Consider the following 21931-nt stretch of genomic DNA (forward strand, 5'->3'; position numbering starts at 1 on the left):
ACACGTGGGATTAACTTATATTTTTCTTTTATTTCCTTTTGATTTGTGTAATTGGGTCCCTCTCAGGATTATAATATTATGTTATAAAACAATTAATATATGATTGATAAATTCATTATTTTGTCGTGGTATACTTTTCTCTTGCAATATTAATATTATAAATATTATTTTCAACTGTTTAAAGAAATCGTGCTATTTATAAAACTATTATATATTCCATTATTATAAAATGAATTAAAATACATGCTGAAAATAGTTTTGAACAGAGGTGGAATAAAGGGCATAGGGTAGGGTAGGGAAGGAATAGTATTGTAAAGAATAATAATGGCACGCTTTTGATGTTGTTCTGTATCACATTACATAAGTAAGAAATTCTTAAATAAATGAATGGTTACGTCATATCTTTTGATTAAATATTTTCATAATAATTTATGCAAATAATATAAAATAAGAATAATTTATTTTGGATGTTTGATTGAGTAATAATGAAAAGTTTGTAGTTGTGTAAATTTATGGATGGCTTGTTGAGGGCGGTTTGACTTTGATGAGAAATGTTATGTTATTTGCACCTACTCTTGTCCAAAACAGAGAGTAGAAAGGGAAATGCACACACACCCAATATTCTTTATTTATATATATATATATATATATATATGAAGTATGGAAAGTTAAATATGTGATAAACCAACTTTTCTAAAGTTAATATTGTAAAACCTTATTTTCAATTGTTATGAAATAATAATTTTGTTTACGTTATGATGACAGAGTAAAGTCAATACGAAAACTTTCATATATATATATATATATATATATATATATATATATATATAATAAAGATGAAATCGCAATCTGGAAAAGCACGCGCATCATAAGTTTTGTTTTTTTGTGTTTCTTGAATGTGAAAATAATTTATAAAACAGGTTTCTATTCATAAAGCACATAATAATGAAGGAGTTGGTGTGATCTATTACGGAATGAGAACATCTAAACAATATTTACCACAGTTGGCAGTCACAATCTTAATCACAAAAAAGTTCACCTTCTCGAGCGCAAAAGTACAAATCAGACCAAAGTGGAAACTCAAAATATCCCTCAAAAATTCAACGTTTTTTCTTGGTGAATTTTTGTTACACGGTATAATTTAAAGTTTGGAGTGAAAGTATAGTTAAGATATAAAGAAAGTCTTATATAAAATAAAACAAAAAATAAATATTGTTATTATAAGTTTATAGCTAACTGATCGGGTACAGAGACAAACTAGATGAAAGGACTGAACGATTGATGTTCAAAAAAATACTTCACAACCACTTGGTCTTGACAGAATTAAGACGCAATTAATTTTGCAACAGTAGCCATTGCAAAATTAAGGTTTGTATTAATGATTATTAAGAGATAAATTAATTGTTCAGATTCTTATCAATTATATAAATAGAAGTTTGCTAAACTTACTTTACTTACTATTGTATTTTGCAGATCATCTCTTATGCATCTTACCAAAGTGGAGAGATGTTCGACACATAAAACTTTCACACAAGCAGTTATCTTCATCCATTTCGGCATGAACAAACATAAATTTATATATACATAGATTTTTTTTATAAGAATTTTTTTAAAATGATATCAAAACAAAATTAAATTTATGAGTTTTTTAATCTAAAATAGATAATATCTTATTACTGTCGAACAACTTATATATCTAAAAGAAGACATTGATAAAATGTAAGAGGGAGTAAAATAGTTGAAGGAGGCAATAAAATTAGGGTGGAAAAGAAAGAAGAAGAAAAGGCAATGCGACTTTACTTTTGGAAAAGCATTAAAGGCAGTTGTGTTGTGTGGATTGACGTGACTTAAGCAATAAGTAGTAAGGAAAATGGCATTGGCAAATAGAAAGTGAAAAAAGTGAAGGAGGAGGAAGGAAGGGGGGGGGGTGCGTTAAGCAATTTAAAAAGTGGGTTTCTTAAGTGTGAAGGTGTTGTTAAAGTAATGGAGTTTGATTGGGAGAAGCACCGACCCAAAGCAAAAAGTTAGGAAGATGGTAACATAGATGCTTTATGGGTGGTGTTAGAAAAGTAGGTTAAGTTAACCCTCACTTTCTCTCACTTCAAAGGAAACCTTCCTCCTAACTATCTATTTTGGAAAACGTATTTTCTAACAATTTTTTTTTAATAACTTTTTTATAATTATTTATATGATAGTTTGTGATTGTTCTGTTTTAAATATATAAATCAATAAAATAGTAATACATAATGTGTTGTTAAAAAGTTGTTAAAATATCATGATCTATTTATTTTTTTGGAAAATGCTTTTTTAATAATTTCTTTCTGACAATTTTTTTATAATTGTATATGTGATAGCTCGTGATTAATTCGTTTTAAATATACTGATCAATAAAATAGTGACACATTGTCTAAAAATTATTAAAAAAATTGTTAAAATATTATAATTCTTATTTTTTTTTTATTCCTAACTTACTTTTAATTTTCATTATTGTTTAATTAAAAAAATGGATGACCCACTCACCTTGTACACACGTTAATAATCTCGAATACTTTGTTTATGCAATGTTGTCGTTGTTGTAGGTGATGGGGACAAATGAGAGAGTAATGAGATTGCATTTTACAGTTGTTGCTTTTTCCTTGTCATGTTCATATTTTTACATTTATAACAATTATTCTTAGCATCTTCCACCATGCTTCTTTGTTCTGTCTCTTCTTCAGATATGCCACCTCATTACCTCTGTTGTGTAACTTCTGCTTTCCATTGGCCCAGCTTTAATCAGACCACCATTGCATTCGTTTTCCTTTTTGCTTCCAGAGTCATGGATACTTTTCTAATAATATATTTATCGACTTTTTTAATTATTAATATTTGTTAAATTATTCATTTTTTATATATTAAAATTAATATAATTAAAAAATTAAAACAAAACAAGCTCAATAAAAAAAATCTATATTAAATATATTTTTACTTTATTTATATGATTCTCTCTTTCTCTCTATATATATAACAATGAATTTGATGAAAAATTGGTGTGAAATGTTTAAAAAAGATTAATTACTTTTAGTTATTATATTTTTATGTAAGTTGGTGAGAGAATATGACTGATAAAGCTGAAATATCTTAGAAGCTTCTGGGCCTTCGTATGTGCACGTTATGGGTTTGGTGGAACACTTACTTGTTCCACTCACAAAGATTTAAATTACCGATTATTTTATTCTTTTTTTTCATAAAAATATCACCTTTTGTAAAATTATTTTAAAACTTTATGGGCTTTCTCAACTTTTAAGAAAATATAAATATTTCAAAATAATTTTTTAAAATTTCCTCAAAATAAACTTTAAGGGTACCAGTACAATCGTGTGTATCTTTTAAAATGTAAGTTGTTGAAACCAAATCTTTTTACTTCTAAAATTAATGATATTTAGTTCAACACTTAATTTACTATTTAATTTTTAACAGCTTTGAAGAGACATGAGTTTATATTGATGTATCAATTATAAATGTCTCCATCCAGTACATTGTTATAATTAATTTTGGGATCATGATTTTTGTAATAATTTTTTTTTGACAACAGAACACCTTCATCATTTTATTGATTTATTTGAATTTATGTTTAAAAAAAATGTTTGCAACAGATCAATCACAAACTACCACATATGTATTGTCAAAAAATTGTTAAAAAGTGTTGTTAAAAGAACTTTTTCCTTAATTCTATATAAGACAATGATATTTTGACAACTTTTTTTAACAACTTTTTAATAACAGGACACGTGTCATTATTTTATTGGTCTAATTGAATTTATGTTTAAAAAAATATTTGAAACGAACCAATCTTAGATTACCACGAATGCGTTGTCAAAAAATTATCAAAAAAGAATTGTTAAAGAGACTTTTTCCTTCTATATATTAGCTGGTTCAATAAATAAGATTCAAATATGACATCCGGATAATACTTTAACCACCTCAAAATAAGGAAAATATAAGATTTGAAGCAATGTATAATAGAAACATAATTTATTATAATTTATATGTTAATATGTTCTTGATATTTATAAACTTGAAAGGGCTATAAATACATGTCTACGAAATATAATATATCCTATTATTATTTTTACTCACAATTTATTAAAACATGGGATACTCTCTACATATGGACTTCATTTCTATATGATTTGGAGTCTTTTGAACTTTTTTCAAATCAAACCTCCAAACTCCACAATAAACAATCTCTTAAATCTATTTCTAGTCTATATTTTGAAAATCATATGATAAATTTATTTATAGAAGTACAAGGGAACACAATCTTAATTTTGTATCTCTAAAATAATTTAAAGATAAAATATCATAAGTAACTAAATGAATTATAAATAATTAAATAAAATACATATATATTAAATAATATAATTAGTTGTATATGATGTATTTTTCATTCTTGAATTTCCGAAGAGCATAACATTAGCCCTCTGCATGAAAAAAGACCTTCATCTTAAGTATCGTCTTAATGTAAATGTTAAATAAAATATTTTCTAACTCTCAATTAATGTAAAATGTTAAAATATCATTCATTTGATTTTCTATGCATTCTTGAAAATTGGAGTTTTGTGTCTGAATATAAGACAATGCACTCTCAATTTTGCTAAGTCTTATTTTACTAGCCATGTAATGAAATGATGGAAACACCGATGTTGATTTTATTTTGAATTAAACCTGGAAATTCCACAAGAAACAATATCTTAAATTAATTTCTAGTTTATATTTTGAAAATTACATAACAAGTTTATTTATAGAGATACAAACTAACAAAATATTAATCCTATAACTATAAAATAATATAAAAAATATATATTTAAAAGACTATTTTAAGATAATCTAAAGATAAAATATTTAAATAACTAATTCTAGAATAATCTAGAGATAAAATATCCTAACTTACTAAATAAATTATATATCCATTAAATAATATAATTAATTGTCTATGATAATGCATTTTTCCTTGACTCTCTGTTTTATTTTCGGATGTCATAAGAGAGATGATTCCCATGACAGCATTTAATGACCGTTAAACTTAATCTCATCATCCGATTCTTTAAGTCATCTCAACAAAAAAAAGAACATCCTCAAATGGAAATAATCTGATTTGTAGATTTTTGTTACCACAACCCCTCTTTTATTGGATGTATTATTTTCTGAATTATGTTAGATTGAAAATTTGAGAATTTGAGTTGATATGCATTCATTTTGTGATTTGAAAATTTTATTGGTAAATTATTTATTATTACTACTGATTATAGGACGATGATACAATGTAAAAATATTAAAGAAAACATACGGAATGTTGTGAAATTGTTCTGTAAAATTTAATTGGTATTTAAGGAAAAGTTTGATTGGGAAGTTGGGGGCTAGAAACATAATTGGATAATTTTGAAAATTTTGGAAGGTAAAAGAGAAATCACTTGACAAAGAGCTGAATTAAACACTTTACTTACGAAAAACTTGACTATTTCTAGTAATTTCACCTTAGAAATAAAATATAATAGAGAAGATAAAGAAAGCATAAGAAGATAAAGGTGGTCCAAGTCCTAAAAAAATATAGAAATCCACTTTATAGAATAGCTTTAGAAGTTAAAGAATAATTCATAAAAAAATTAGATAATAGAAATTTTATAGCAATCTACAATTTTATAACGTCATAGGAGCGTATAGACAAACAATCGATAATTTCCTCTTTTCTTTCATGCTGTCGAACCCACCATGGATATTGCTCGTATTGTATACGTATGAAACTAACACAAGTCATGTAAGCATAGCATACCAATACCTAATGATTCTAACAATCATCCGAGTTCAAGCTGGTTAAAGACTCAATAATCTAGCAGCACACATGTATTTTTATGATGACAAAGTTAGGCAAGTGGCAATTGCCACCAAGCCCTTTAAACGTTCGGAGCCACCGGGGAGGGGTTTCCCACAATTGAGTTTAATAACAAAATAAAACGAAACAAATGATAAGTTAGTCACCACTAATAAGAAGAAAACGGCAACAAAATGTGACAAGGGAATATAATACCAGATAGCTCATGCCATTATCTTGGCAGACCTAACATAAAGACTGTCGACAACTTTCCCAATATTGGAAATGGTCTCTAGAGTTGCAGGGTATATAGCATCAGTCTTGGGATCATCAAATATGACAAGGCATCCAGCACCTTGATCCAATGTTCCAGCAAATTTCTTGTCCAAAATCATCTGAGACAACTTTCGCTCCACATGATCAACGGGAAGTTCAATAAGTTCAGCAATATGTGCAATCTCAACCCTTGAGAAAGGTTCAATCAATCTGCAAAGATTCTGCTCCAGTAGGGTGTCGTACAAGGATGAAAGGTGCCTGTGGACAATTGGGTCTTCCTCCAACTGTGCCTTGTAGTCCCGCAGAGCAATTTCAAACAACCTAAGGGACCGCTTAGAGTGTGCATCAGCAACAGCTTTCATAGCATCCAAGTCAGGCCCAAGATATTGCAGTCCTGCTTTAGAGGAAATAATTCCTCCCACGTCATCAGCTTGATTCACCATGATCTTACACAGCAACATATATTTCAGGCTAAATACAGCCTTGGGGTCATCAAGAGCATTGAATGATTCGAAAGCTTCAAAGAAATAGCTATAAGCAGTTTTATAATCCTTCTCCTCAGCATGAAGTATTCCACTCTGCAGATCTATGGCCCCTTGTTGAGCTGGAGGCACATAAATAGCATTTGCAGCTGTTCTTGCAGCCGTGAGAGCAGCTTTTGCCTTAGGAAGGTTTCTTAAGGAGAAATGGAGCTTGCTCTCCAGCAAGTCTATGTCAACTAGAAGAAGTTTGTCATCTAATCTCCTAACCTCTTTGACCAAGCCAGAGAGAAGAGTCAAAGCTTCAGAATACTCCTTATTTTCCATCAAAAGTGCTGCAAGTCTCGCCTCAACACGTTGTCTCAGAAAGGTACGCTTCTCAGCACGAGTCCATTGCACCATTTCTTTACAGAGTGCAATTTGGAGATCAGACGTCCCAGGTATTTTAGCAACTGAGTCAATAATTCCCCTAACAATCTTTGCAGTTTTTGCCTTTGGTATCAAGGAGAAGAATGGCCTCAACTGAGTGAGAAGGCTGCGGAGATCCTCTCCCCTATTCTCTTCTGTGAGATGCTTAGTGAGGAGTGTGATTGCTTGCTCTTTCATACGCAGAGCATCTGGTGAAGAAGAAGGATCATCAAGTACCCGATAAAGAATGGAGATGGCCTCAGTTGGGCTTGCGGCCTCGTTTGCCAGAACAATTGACTCAGTAGTGGCAGGAAGATAAGAGGAAGACATTGCTCCTGTTTTGAGAAACCCTTGCAAGAAAACATTAGTAAATGAAGAGGACCAATTAAAACTAGAAACGTTGCATTACTATCAGTTAATTGGAGAGTGGAAATTATTATCTCATTCTGTCGCCAGTCACTAAAAATTGGACAACAGTAAATAAATAAGAGCCTACTTTCCTAAAGAAAAACTGATCACATGAAAGGGCAAGAGATGGCAAACTGATCAGGTTTTAATGATTTTACATTATTATATACTAATGAGTTTGGATCGATTGAATGCTTAGGACCCATACACCTACGAGTTGTGTACAAAAATTACCACCCTTCACTGTTGTTAAAATTGGCCACAGTAATTAAATAGATGTTTATTAGTGTTTGTTTTTTACAGGACTAACTCCTCTCTAGAGAGACTGTGCACAGAATGAAAATTAGGAGAAGAGATTGTATATCGTAGAGAAATTAGGAAGATACTATTTGTAAGAGCAACACTTGCTCCCAGTCAAGAAAGCAAAACAAGTTAAAAGCATAAGCATATGCCCTCGTGACTCTTCAATTCCAATACTTAATAAATTACACAGACCTGTTTCATTTAAACCTCAAACTAACTACTCATTAACAACCACTACGGACATGCCTCAAAAAAGGCATCATAGCACCACAAGTATGAGAGCTGAAAGAAAAAAATTAAAAGGACCAAAATAAAAACACAGTTATTTTACAAGGAATAAAAGCATATTTAAGCCTAAACTTTATTAGGATATAACTGCACTAAAAGAAAGGAAGAAATATTAATTTTTCGTGAAAAATCATCATAAAAATTTCACCCCAAATTTAACAACCTACAAAAAAACACGACAGATTTGAGATATATTAGCACCTTAAGAAGATAATACGGGAAAGGAATGAAAAGCTTGATGCTGGATGAAGAACCTTGGATAACTGGATTACCTAAAAGACACCATGGCATCATTATCAACATAAACCTTAATACTTCCAGATCGAAGCTCTAACAGACACTATTAACAACCATAATCAATAAAATCTTAACTGGGGCTAGAAGCGCACTCTGTAAAGCAACGTATCTGAAAAAAGACGTTTCACCATTTATTTGTAACAAAAAGTATGAACAAAATAATCTACTCAATCACAAGATCATCTCCCCTTACTATAACAACGATAAGATTGATTCTCCGATCTCGCCCGAGTCTCCAACCAACTCTCCTGACTCCCCACAAAAAGACTACGAAGATATTAATTATCAAAAGGGGGCCTTCGCAGCCCGCATGCAATAACTGATGCACAGAGTTCATGGCTACAATGACAACACTATCAATTCCATCCTACATCCTCTCTTTTCTATTATGTTTTATTCTCTTACTAAAGTGAACACGGAAGTAGCAAAATATCCTAAGGACGACACATCCTAACGCCATGTCCAGAAAACTTCACCCTACAAAGTTCTTTTGGGCCATCTCCCTCCTCACGAGTGTATACAATTTAAGAAAAAACAGTCACACGAAAGATCCATAACCTATGAACTGGAAAATACAAGAATTTCGAACAAATATTAATAGTGGCCTCACACAGACAATGAGTCCATGGTGGACAACAAAATTAATTGCAAAACTTCCAAGTAAAATTTACTAAACAGAATGTTAACCTACGGAGTGAAAAGATAATTGAACAGTGTTGTTTGTCGCAACCACAAACGAATGGGGAAGCTAACTCGTACATAGAGAAGCAGAAAACCAAACTTTCAGGCTTACATAAAATCGTGTTAAAAAATCGGCAAACAGAAGACGAATGAGCTATAATTGAAAGCAGTCAGATTTGGAAATCAAATCTCCAAAAGGAAAAAGAGGGCATCAAGGAACAAAACACGGTTACCTTATCGGGCAGCACTGTAGAATTCCTTCGTTGCAGAGGCGCAGTATGAGAAAATTAGGGGGTTGCGCGGTTCGGTTAGGGAAAAAATTGAAGCGTGCAAACCCTAAGAGAGGGTAGAGGAAGAAAACACGAAGACGCAGGGAGGAAGCAATGTCGGTCACTGTACAAACTTTAAAACATTAAATTCACCGTTGCGTAAGTGAGCAATTGGGCTTTACTAAGCCCGGAATATTGAAAGAAAAAAAAAAACAAAAAACAACTTAAGTTAGATTTTTTTGCTGTTTTGATTTATTTAAAGTTTCAATTTGATTTTTGTTTCTAAAATTTAAAATTAATAAAAAAGCATATAAATTCATCTAATCGTGAATTATTATTTTTCTCACCAGGATCTTGAAGATCTAAATCTTATAAATGAGAGTAAATATTTATCATGAAGTGGATATTTTCGAAAATATTAATTTTATTTACAAAATTAATATGGATAGTCAGTTTATGTTTTTATTAGAATAATATTATCTAAAATCTAATCAATAATAATAAAATGATAAATAATATCATATTAAACTATAAAGATTTAATTATAATATGAGAAGATGACTGAAATAAAGATAAGTTAAATTATTTTATAATAAATAGGTTTAAAGAGTCTTCTTAAACTGTGTTATTTAATATGTTTATTGAGGTACGTAAAAACAATTATATATGATAAAACTATTAATTTTTATTTTTTATTAAAAAATAGATAGGGATTGATATTAGTTCTTATGAAATATCAAACAGTATGGGCTCTACTAACCTTGTTTGCTAAATGTTAATGCTTTGTCTTTCTGCACCCCTATAATTATTTTCAGTACTCACTAGTCCATTTTTTACTCTGCGGTGGTGATGATTTTGGCTTCTGGTCGTTCAAGGTTTTCAAGTTACTTGTGTGGTAAGTCTTACGTAATATTTTGCAAATTATTTTAATAACTTTTTATTTATTTATTTATCATTACACAATTTAGAATTAATTTGAATTGGAAAATATAAATATTAATTTGAGAATGTCTGATATTTTAAATTGAAAGTCCAACTAGATTATACAATTTAGATTAACTTTTCTTTTTCTAAAATATAGGATTGGATAATTCAGAAAATTTCAGATCATTTAATTTGAAAATAAATATATGAACTTTAGATTTCACATTCCATAATATATATTGACCGATCAAATCGGAAATGTATAGTTTATCATATGAAATTTTCAATTTAACAGATTATTTTTACGCTTTCAAATTATTGTTTCGATTTTTTTAAAGTGAAATTAAAAATAATTACCAGTGAAAAAAATATTGACTATTAAAAAGTTGTTTAGAATTTCATTTTATAGAATTTAATTTACATTTATATTTACGTAATTAAAATTGTTTTTGAAGAGATTATTTTTTTACAACTTGCTACAACTTATTTTATTTTTTTAGAAACTACGTTCCTTTATATTCATATTATATTATGTAATTTTATTTGCATTATTCGTAAAGACATAAATGTGCCTATTATTACTATTATGCAAGTCAAAATTGAAAGAGATCGGAATCAGATTATTTATCATGTCAAACCAGTTAATCACTAAATTTATAGACTTATAAAGTTAATTACTATATATTAAACCTAATGAAAAAATAATAAATATACTTTGTCAAAATATTTCCAAAAAATCTATATTAACTATCATTGTCCATTATTTCACGAAGACAAAACTATTAAAGTATTATTTCTCCATGCATAATATTCTGTTAGTATTTATAAATACTCTAGCGTAGTTCCTAATTATAATAGCTTTTAAACTTCCTAATTTGCTAATTTAGAATATCTTTGTATGTGTTTTACAATGACTTTTGAGTTATAAATGTGTTTTAGTGACGAATGACATTGGCTATATATGCTCAAGTCATTATTTTATAAATTGACTAGAAAGTGGCCCTATATGAATTATCGAATAAGAATCATAATTTAATGTAAGACTGAGATAGCCATAAAAATAAACTAACATTTAAAAAAAAAAAATACATGATGACAATTATTACTATAATTATTGGAACTGTAGTATCTACGTTAATTAGATTTTAAATCATCATTAAAAATTACATAATAATGACTCCAACTCTTGCTTTTAGGATGATCTCAAAACTGTTTAAAGAAGATATTTAGTTTCATGAATTAATATTACAACATGGATAGGCTTAAATATACGTTTAATCTCTCCAAACTAATTTATAAAATAAGTTTTATTATCATTTATTAAATTGGTCTAATCTTATATGGAACTCCCAACAAAAATGCATTACTGCATGATTTTGCAAAAGCTGAAAGTAAACGAAGACAGCAATTATAGATGATTTTCATTATGGTTATTGAAGACAGTAATAAGATCCTTTCTGATACCATGTTGAACTCTTACATTGTTACCAAGTCTTACTTAACTGATGAGTGATGATTTTTACATTAGATTAGGTCATACAAAATGTGTATTTTGATTTACGTGCAACTTATCCTTGGCAGGAACGACAAAGTCAAGATTGTAAAGGACTGGAACCATAGTGAGAGAGCAGAAGAAGACCAAGACAGGACCAAAGATCCAAAGCAGAAGAGGAAGTGCAGCGTAGAAGAGTCTGTTTCCAACAGTGTTAAGAAGGAAGCCTTTCTCCAAGATCTGATTAACATATTCAGGGCTGACCAAGGACATGGGGTCCTGTGGGGTGTTGATAAGGATGTTGACTTGGTTGATGAACCTTATGGACAAGGAGTGGCAGAAGAATGAGAAGAGGAAAATGGAGAGCAAAGTGACATATTTGAGTGATACCATGAACTCTCCATGACCCCCATAAACTGTGTCCTCAAGTGGCTTTTTAACACTGTAGGTGCTGCTTATGATTGCTGCTAAGCCCGAGCATAGCAGAATAGAGGTTGTGGCCATTAGGGTCGCACCCATGATTGTGTTCCTCAGTGATTGAACAGCTAGGATGTTTTTTTTGTCGTTGTCCTGCAAAAAGTTCATCATTCTTGAATTATTGTCATGCGTGTGCTCATTTTTTTTCCTATCTATTGGCTCACCGTTCACTGTACCATAAAACTAGTGGAACAAAACATTGAGTAATGAAAAGTGCAACGCTAGACATGCAGTACAATGAGTTGTCCACATGCGATTAATCGTATGATACTTGACAAAACTTTGATGGGATAATCTTCTTTATTTGCCGGACTTGTAATATTATTAATAAAATGTTAGTGCAGATCTTTTCATGCATAATCCTATTAGTGCAGATCACAACACGTTAAAACTGGAATATACTGAAGAAACTAGAACTGAAGTGAATATACAGATAGGATTCCTGCAAAGTTATTACAAGAAACCATTTTTAAATAGATAGCTCTGAAATCTTTTGAGTAGATTGATACAAACAAACAATAGATGAAATAGTTTATAAAACTCCGAGTAAGGGTAAATTTGACAGATTTGCATGCACATTATCTACGTCTCGTTCCAACCATTTTGCATTGCGTGAATAAGAACAATCTGAGAGGTGGAAGTAAATTTATAAGATACCTTCATTATGGTAGCAACCCAATTGCGTCTGCCAGTAGCATTGATGCCAATGATAGTTGTGTGTGGCCGAGTTCGAACAGTGTGCCAGAGCCAGAAATGGTAAGCAATGCTCATAAGAAATCCTAAGGGCACCAATATCACATCCAAATAACACTTCTTCCATTCCATGTCACTTAGCTTCTAAAAACTTAGCTATCTTGAAGAGAAAACACTTTCAACTGAACTTTCATATATTAATTTCCTTCTTTCTCTGACAGTGGCAAACATGGTTTATATACAGATAAAGCAAGGATGAATGTGGACTTATTTGAAACTCAATTCAATCTGTACTTGAATTAAAAAAGAAGAACCCTACTTTTCTCATTAATTTACAAGCATTAGCCTAATATATATATATATATATATATATATATATATATATATATATATATATATATATATTACATGTGGGGTTCTTTTGAACAGCTTTTAGCACCCATTACATGTGTTTTTCTTTGCTTTTTCTATCTTCCAATTAGCTACACCCATTTTCTACTTGCCTACTTGTTATATATAGACTATATGGTATAGGTTGATTTAAAGTGATCACGTATGAATAATTGTCTTGATATATATATATATATATATATATATATATATATATATATATATATATATATATATATATATATATATATATATATATATATATATATATATGGAGAAATGTCTAAAAAATTTCTTTTAAACTTGTGTTTGATTTTGATGTATTCATCAACTTTCAATTTGCACGTACAATTATAGCTTGTAGGATTAGTGGTATATGAACTTGATTGATAACAATGTATTTTAAGAAATTTTAAACAGTCAGAATTTACTTTTTTTAAGAAAAGCTAGATTGATTTTTTTTTTCAATCAAGTGATTTGGTTTGAAAATAAAAATTGAGACAAACTAATCTTTATTGAAATATAATATTATATATATATATGAAGATAATTTTTTTTAATAAAAATTTCTTAAAATTATATTTTTAAGTAACCGTCTCTTTAAATTTAATATTTTTTTATTTGATTGTTTTTAATATTTTTTAATTGAAAAATTATTTACAAAACAAATACAAATTATTTACAATAAATTATAAAAAATATTTTTATTTAATTTTATAATATAATAAAACTTATTATTATTTTATTAATTTATTATCATAAAATAATAACACACTTGCGCGGATGCGTTTTCGCTAATATTTATAATTTATTTATATCCCCCATCGTAACAATTTATATTATAGTTTTATTTGTACGTGATTGATTTATGAATATACGAAAAGAATAATTATTATAGCAATAATCATGTAATAAAAATTATAACAAATATTTTAAAGCAAATTTCTATGATAAATTTTAAAAAAATTAATAATTACTGTAAAAATAATTCTAGATAAAAAGTCTTAAAAAATCAATTCAAAGAAAATAGTAAAACATTATATTGAATAAGAAATCGAACCAAATCAAAACTGAATTTGATTTTATATTAGCTTTAAGCCACCTTTTTAATGAGATATTTAACTAATTGAGATGCAAATACCTGTGAAAAGTTTAAAAAGAAAAATACACCACAAAATATTAAATAATGATAGTAAATCTAAATTTAAAGGTGCTTTCTTATGAACAATTGCAATGACTGTATAAGTAATTTTTAAATACAATGTATATTTAACAATGAAATAATTGGATGTATATTTGCGTGAGTATTTTAATATGAGTAGTTGTATTTATTATTTACATTTAAGTAAACAAAAGTAATAATAATGAAAAACATTTATTATCACACTTTTTGTGTCATGTGTTGCTTATCAAATGTTTTTCCACCATTTATATGATACATTAGTGTCAAGCTTTCACAACTTATATCTTGTTTGCCTATCAAATAATATTTTAGTATCGCACGCATATTTTGAAGTGTCAAACCTTGTATATGTTTAAATAAATAATAATTTATTATCATACTGTTTTCAGAAAGTGTAAAACACAACCTTGACAATTACATATTATATAATAATTTTCACCACTAAGAAAAATAAAATTCATAATAGATTTTATATTCTCAAGAAAGAAAAACTTGTGTTATATTCCAATATAATTATAGTTTTCTTTATCTTAGTTAATGTCAGAAAATAAGTTTTAAATGTAATTTAATCTTGAATCTGTTTATAAAATTTACACTTTTATATATATATATATATATATATATATATATATATATATTGTTATTTAAAATGATTATTTAGTTATATTGATGAGGTTTCCTTTACTCAGCAAAAACATATATGCTACCAGTAAGATATTAAAGGAGCTCATATGAAGTTGAATATTAATTTAATAAGATTACAGTTGATACGAAAATATACATGTTGACTATTTTATTATATATAAAGATAGTAAAATATAATTTATTTTATTGTTAAGCAATGTTTTTGTCACTAATTATTTTGGTTTAATAGTTACTTAAATAAAATATATAACTTTTTATTTTTTATATTTAATGTATAATCTGTAATTTGAATGAAAAATAATTTCAGATAAGGAATATAGAGTAGAGATTACATAAAAAAAATAGATATAAGTTTATATATATATATATATATATATATATATATATATATATATATATATATATATATATATATTAAGATATTTTTGAAGTTATTTTTGTGTGTTTGTTCAAAAACTAACAATATCTTATCAGTGTGAAGATCTAATCAGTGTGTCGAATTTTTCGCGAAAAAAAATATAAGAGAAGTGATAAGGTTTGATTGAAAGAAGGGAAGTGAAATTGTGACAAAGCGCATTTGATTATTGAGAGAGAGAAATAGGAGATAAGGAAAGGGCCACTATCAAGTGAAGTGGGCCCAAATTGGGCCCAATGTCCAACACCATTATTCACTCATCTCATGCGAGACTGGCTAATCGTAAGTGCGTTCTCTATAATCTACGCAATCCACTCAAACAAACGTTCTTTCGCGGTTAAGTTCAACACAACCGTTTCCTTCACTAATTCCTTTCTTTCTATCACTAATATAATTTTAAAACAAACAACTTTTCTATTTAGATTTAATTAAATTTTATTATATCACGATACATGCCATGCTCAATAATTTATAGCTTTCCGTAGCTAGTTAGCTAGTAAGTCATTTCAGACTTTGAAAAAGATAGTCAAAGAGAAACAAAAGCTAGTTAAAGGGTAAAGACATACAAAAAAAAAAGTACGTATATGTTGTTACACGATGAAGGCTCAGTTTCCAAACATTCATTGACTTAATCAAACTATAGTTTTGCTGTTAGTTATAAATCAAACTAATTAACCATTTCCAACATATTTTTTAAATTTGTCACACTACTTAGTTAAGAAACAATGACAAGTTTGTTTGTTTTTTCTTGAATTAAGTATTAAGTTAAAATGTGTTGTGAACAGAGAGAAACTACATTTGAAGAGAGTTTTACTTCTTTTATGTTGGTCTATAAGAAGAATCCTTCTTTTTCTTTTTTGATAAGGAAAAAAAAAAATGAAAGTTTGCATATGGAGAATCTAAACAGAAAAAAGCAAAATTTGACAAGAGGACAGTGTGATGTGAATGATTTTTAAAGACATTGTTGTCTATGGGAAGCTATGTTATAGGAAATGAAAGAAAAAAGAAGTTGGGTAGTATTATTTTGTCACCCAACAAATCTATATCTATTATTTTACCTTTCAATCTTTCTCTTTCTTTATAATTACAAAAGTTAATTTTTTTAATAATCAAAATAGATTTTCAAGTGGCATAATGTAAAAAACTATTTTTCAAAGTTTCTTTATTTGCATCACCATGCGATAAATACATTCATCAAATAGATGAGTGAAAATGAAAAAAAAATAAAATATATAAAAACTATAAATATTTTTTTAATCTTAATCTCTTTGTTCATTTATGTATAAAGACATTTTAATTTATGAAAAAAAAAATTTTTTTTCATATATTATTTACCAATTTGAAAAAAGAAGAAGATGGGTGGTATGGGCATGGGAAGTGGGTGGACAACAAACCTTTGCAATTAGTGGAGACTTGATGTCCACTTTTGACAACAGTGTTCCAAAACCAAGAGACAGAACAAAGCTACCCTAAAATCTTTTTCTTACTTGTTTCAACTTCAATCACAAATTCTAGTATGGAACATTTAAGAAACAACTCATTTTGATTTGAAACGTAATATAATATCTTTGATATTGTTTTATCAATCTCTTTTTATATTTAATAATAACAAAATTCAAGATTTTCCAGTACTAAAATACTCTGTATTATTTAATAATTATAAATTATTAAAATATGTTATGTTATACTATTTTAAAACAATTTGTGCATTAATTTGATTAAGGTTCTCCAACATGGTAACAGTTGGAGGCAATTGGATTGAATAGAATAAGGCCATTAATTAGAATATGCTTTGGAAGATGCCTGGGCACAATTATAGTTTGTGTGAACGTATGAATTCATGGAAAACATGTGTTCATTAATGGTCCAATGTTTTCGAAACCCAAGTTTTCATTGTTAAGATATATTCATCTTATCAGTTTCACGATCATCACACACAAATTATAAAATTTTAAATATACTTTTAATTTTTAAACTTAAATGCGAAATTTTAATTTTTTTTGTCTTTTTTTTTTATATTTTGATAGTTAAACTTTAAATATTAATGGATATAACTTTTTAATAGGATAATGTTAAATGTTAGTATTATTAGTCATATTTTATTAACAAAAATATTTCTTCTCTAACTTTTAATCTATTTAATTCTCAATTTTATTTTGTTTTCGTAAATAATTACATTTTGGATTACATTAGTCTAATTAAATAACTAAACCTAATTTTTTGTATTCAAATCAATGATATGGTAGGCTCTAACTATGATTCTGATACCATATTAGAAAGTGGAGTTTAAGTCTAATTAAACTCCACAAAACCCGACTTGTAAGGTGAAGTTTGCACCCCACTTTTATATATATATATATATATATATATATATATATATATATATATATATATATATATATTATAATTTTGTCTTATCTCTAATCGATATGAAACTTTCAACATGTATTTAGGAGTCAAGCTTGATCCATTGATTATCTTTATAAAGCGAGTTTGTTTATTAAGAGAGATTTAAGAGATTGACTCTTAATATGAAAACATAGACTCATTTTAACTAGAGATTTGAGTAGACTTGTGAGCTTTTAAAATAGTATGTAATTTTAAATTAGAAACTGATTTATACAATTTCTTTAGTAATAAAAACATTAGTTATTAATGTTAGAGATTAATTTAGATTTTAATTTACAAACCAATTATAATTTTTTATTTATAATAGAGATATATTTTACGTATAATAATTTTTAGTTTATAAATCAATATTAACTTAATTATTATTATGACTAATTATTTTAATTTTTAAAATTGATTTCTATTTAATATTTTTTTTATAATATTGTAATATATCTTTTCTAATGATGATTTTGCAAAAATGTGATGAGTGTGTAAATAAAGATTCGCCATAAAAAAAAAGTAAGTTGAAGATAAAATACAAAAAATAAAAGTCTTTGCTTATAAAAATATTTTATTAGTTTATTGATTTTGTATTTTTTAGTCTCATGATTATAAACAATATTTTCTTTGTTCTCTTTGTAAAAACAAATACAAGTAAAATAAATACAAATAGTTTAATCTAAGCTGTGTTTTTATCAATCAAGTCAAAAAAGGGCAAAAAGTAAAAATAAAGGGCAATGAAATAGTGTGATATATTTTAAATTTTGAATTTCTCTTTTTATTTTCTTTCAACTTTGTGTCGACACTCTTTTATATTAGAATGTTAATTACCTTTTGGGATTAACATTTGAATTTAAAAATCACTTATCATTTAAATAGTCATGTCTAATTTTGTATGAGACATTTTTTATACATGGAATTCGAAAAATATGTTTGACACATTATATATGTAAAGAAACATATTTAGATTTACTTTGACTTTTTAAGAAATGTATAAGAATTTCAATAATTTTAACTTACTTAATACATTATGTTGATTATACTAAATTAATATAATAAATAACATTTACTATGTTAAATACTTTCATATTTTCAATATCATCTAAATTTATGTCAATTATTGAATTATAAATAATTTAACTTATAAAGTTTAGTACGTATATAGTAATGAAAAGAAAATATGTCTATGTAACCCAATTGATAGCAGGAATGAAAGAATAACTATTATTGTACGACTTTAGAATAAATATAAAATAAAATCTAAATCATATTATAAATAATATCCTAAGATCGACTTATAATTCTTTTTTCATTTAATTTCCTTTTCTTTTATAAAATCTAGAATGTTTTTCACAATTTTGGTGAGGTAGTTAAAGTTAGATAAATAATGCATCTATAAAATGCATATTTTCTAAATTTTAACATTGCTTTTAAACAGTAAATTGAATTAACATAACATGAAAATGAAAACTCATCGACTTTGACACATAACGATGGCTAAGAATTAAATTTAATAAATTCAACACGTTCTTAATTTTTATAAGTTTTGGACAAGTTACCTCAATAATGATAGTTTACAACAAAACTAACATTACGATTTGTTAAATAATAAAAAAAATTAAATATGAATTTGAATTAACAATTTGCAGTAAAAATACATTTATAATTTGATAGGAAATAAAATAAAATAGTTTAAATGATCATTTTTTTAACTATTTTCAACAATAAAAATGGTACCTTCCTTAATGTCACTAATGAAAAATGAATTTTTCACTATATCAATGTTTAACAAGTTATTCATAGCAAAAAAAGTGTTAGGAAAAAAAGAGTAATAATATCATGACACGCTTTTATATTTTGACACATTCATTTGATATATAATACAAGGGTAAAATGGTCCAAAAAGTGTAAAAAAAAAGTAATGAAAAAAATGTTGAAACCTTTAAAATATAGGTTTCGAATGTCCCTGTTTTTGCGTTTTTTTCCCAATTACGTCCCCGTCTTAAATTTTTTACCAATTTAGTCCCAAAGATTGCAAAATTGAAAGAAATTAACCCCTGCCGTTAAATAAAGTTAACGGGGTTAACTTTCAGCTTAGCTGTAAGGGTGAGCTGTCTTTAACTTGTTATGTGGCGTGCACAGAAGCTTTGAAGTGTCTTGTGTCTTTTATTATGCACGTGACTTTTATTAGTGAAGTTAATCACAAAATTAAGAAATTGGAGATTTTTCGTCTAGGTTTCTTTTGGCAACCAACGCTATGCAGAATGTTGAACCGGGAACTCCACTATCAAGCAACAATTTGAGGTTAACTACCCCACGACTTTCATAAAGTAAAGAAGGATTGTGAATCAGAAAATCAATGATTTGCTTGTCCGTAAACAAGGGTGGAAAGAGCCCTCTAATAAAGTCATATGTTGGGATTATATGATTCTCCAAGCTTTGTCAGAGAAAATGAGGGCAGGCAGTAACGTCGTGAATAATGTCAAGGGACGAAGCACCCTTTGAACGCAAAAATTCAAACTTTGGCAACAACACCTTTTGGGTGTTGTATGAAAGTAACTGGGGCACTCTTTGGAGGATATGAGATATGTGAGAGTTGGAGAAGGCGTGGTTTTGGAAGAAGGAAAGAACAAAATCAGGGTTTTGGGGTTTCGAAAAATGAAAAATACGGGAAGCTTTGAGAAATGTGGAATTTGAATTCGCTAAAATCACCAAAATGCTCTCAGAGTAACAGAGACTGTGTTGAAGCTGATTTTTAGAAGAACATAGTAAACATCAATACCCTAGTTTTGAATTTGGGAATTGCAGAACCCTAGTTTTGAATTTGGGAATTTGCGATTAGGGTTCTTCGTAGGGTTTGATTTAGGGTTCTGCGCAAATTTGCTTTTCTCTGGTCCTAATTTCTGATGCAGGTTGTGCGAAGGAGATGACGGCCATGCGAGGAGCTTCGCATCTTTTGGTTCATGATGAAGATGGTGATTTTTGGTTGTTGCTGCGGAGACGCAATTCTTAGTTGGTTTCTGTTTGCAAGTGAATCTGGGCTTGATGATGAACGCAGAACTGGAGATGCTTCTTCCATGATTGACGTTATGCCAATTTGAAACAAAAACCCCAATTCTTTAATTTTTGATTAACTTCACTAATAAAAGGCATGTGACAAATTAGAGTCACCTGAAAACTTCTTTGCACGCCACGTAACAAATAAAAGTCACCTCAGCCTCACAGATCAGCTGGAAGTTAACCTGTTAGCTTGATTTAACGAGAAGTTAATTTTTTTCAATTTTGTAATCTTTGAGATTAAATTGATAAAAAATTTAAGACGGAGATAAAATTAGAAAAAAAATGCGAAAACAGAAATCTTCGAATGAGTTTAACCTAAAATATATGTCAGACAAAAAGTGAAAGCACTAAAAATATATTGAAAATATCTAATTTAAGCCTAACACTCGTTGAAGTTTTGAGTCAATAAATTTGGAAGAATGGACAATTGATAAGTATTAGTCAAAAGTTGATAACCGATGAAGATGACAACTTTGAAAGTATTAGTCACGGATTCGATTGTTGTAGAGAAAAAAAATAATAATAAAGGGAAAAGTAAATATCTTTTAATTTATTCACTCATAGTTGTATGAATATCTTACATATATGTGGAAATCATTTTCCTAATCAATGTATATTTAGTCTCTTTTTTAGGCTGGGTATATAATTTATTAAAAAAATGTTTTACGTTACTTTTATATAAAATTTAATTTAGAAATAAAATACAACTTTTGAAATCACATTTAATCGAAAGAATAATGAGAGGTTGTTCAGTGATACGTATTTGCTCTTCTCTTCAATATCACCATGCAAATGCAACGCATCGTTAAGCTATCTTAAATGGCGCATGAGAATGCGGATCAAGGTCGGATATAACTGTCCAATTACACTTAAAAGTCAATTTGCCTTTAGATTTTTCTAACAAAATCATAATATTTTATCATTTTTTTTTTCAGAAATACAAATTGTTCACCTCCATTTACGTAACTGTTCAACTACGTCACGTAACCAACCTTCTTTTC

General features: G+C 28.1%; 2 protein-coding genes across 2 annotated transcripts; both read right to left on the bottom strand.

Annotated features, from left to right (window-relative positions):
• Nucleotides 1-5850: 5850 nt before the first annotated feature.
• On the bottom strand, nt 5851-9389 carry LOC106762343 (26S proteasome non-ATPase regulatory subunit 11 homolog). Its single transcript, XM_014646209.2, has 2 exons — nt 9225-9389; nt 5851-7349 (listed from the first exon to the last, which is right to left on the bottom strand). The coding sequence occupies exon 2, from the start codon at nt 7342-7344 to the stop codon at nt 6076-6078; it is 1269 nt and encodes a 422-aa protein (XP_014501695.1). The 5' UTR covers nt 7345-7349; nt 9225-9389; the 3' UTR covers nt 5851-6075.
• Nucleotides 9390-11541: 2152 nt separating this feature from the next.
• Nucleotides 11542-13141, bottom strand: LOC106761511. Its single transcript, XM_014645066.2, has 2 exons — nt 12811-13141; nt 11542-12246 (listed from the first exon to the last, which is right to left on the bottom strand). The coding sequence occupies exons 1-2, from the start codon at nt 12976-12978 to the stop codon at nt 11719-11721; spliced, it is 696 nt and encodes a 231-aa protein (XP_014500552.1). The 5' UTR covers nt 12979-13141; the 3' UTR covers nt 11542-11718.
• Nucleotides 13142-21931: the final 8790 nt, after the last annotated feature.

This window comes from Vigna radiata, chromosome 5 (assembly GCF_000741045.1).
Source record: "Vigna radiata var. radiata cultivar VC1973A chromosome 5, Vradiata_ver6, whole genome shotgun sequence".
NCBI classification, from domain to species: domain Eukaryota; kingdom Viridiplantae; phylum Streptophyta; class Magnoliopsida; order Fabales; family Fabaceae; genus Vigna; species Vigna radiata.

Coding starts and splice junctions, on each gene's coding strand:
- LOC106762343 (XM_014646209.2), bottom strand. CDS start 7,344: ATGTCTTCCTCTTATCTTCCTGCCACTACTGAGTCAATTGTTCTGGCA.
- LOC106761511 (XM_014645066.2), bottom strand. CDS start 12,978: ATGGAATGGAAGAAGTGTTATTTGGATGTGATATTGGTGCCCTTAGGA. Junction 12,247..12,810: donor GGGTTGCTACCATAATGAAG/GTATCTTATAAA, acceptor AACTTTTTGCAG/GACAACGACAAAAAAAACAT.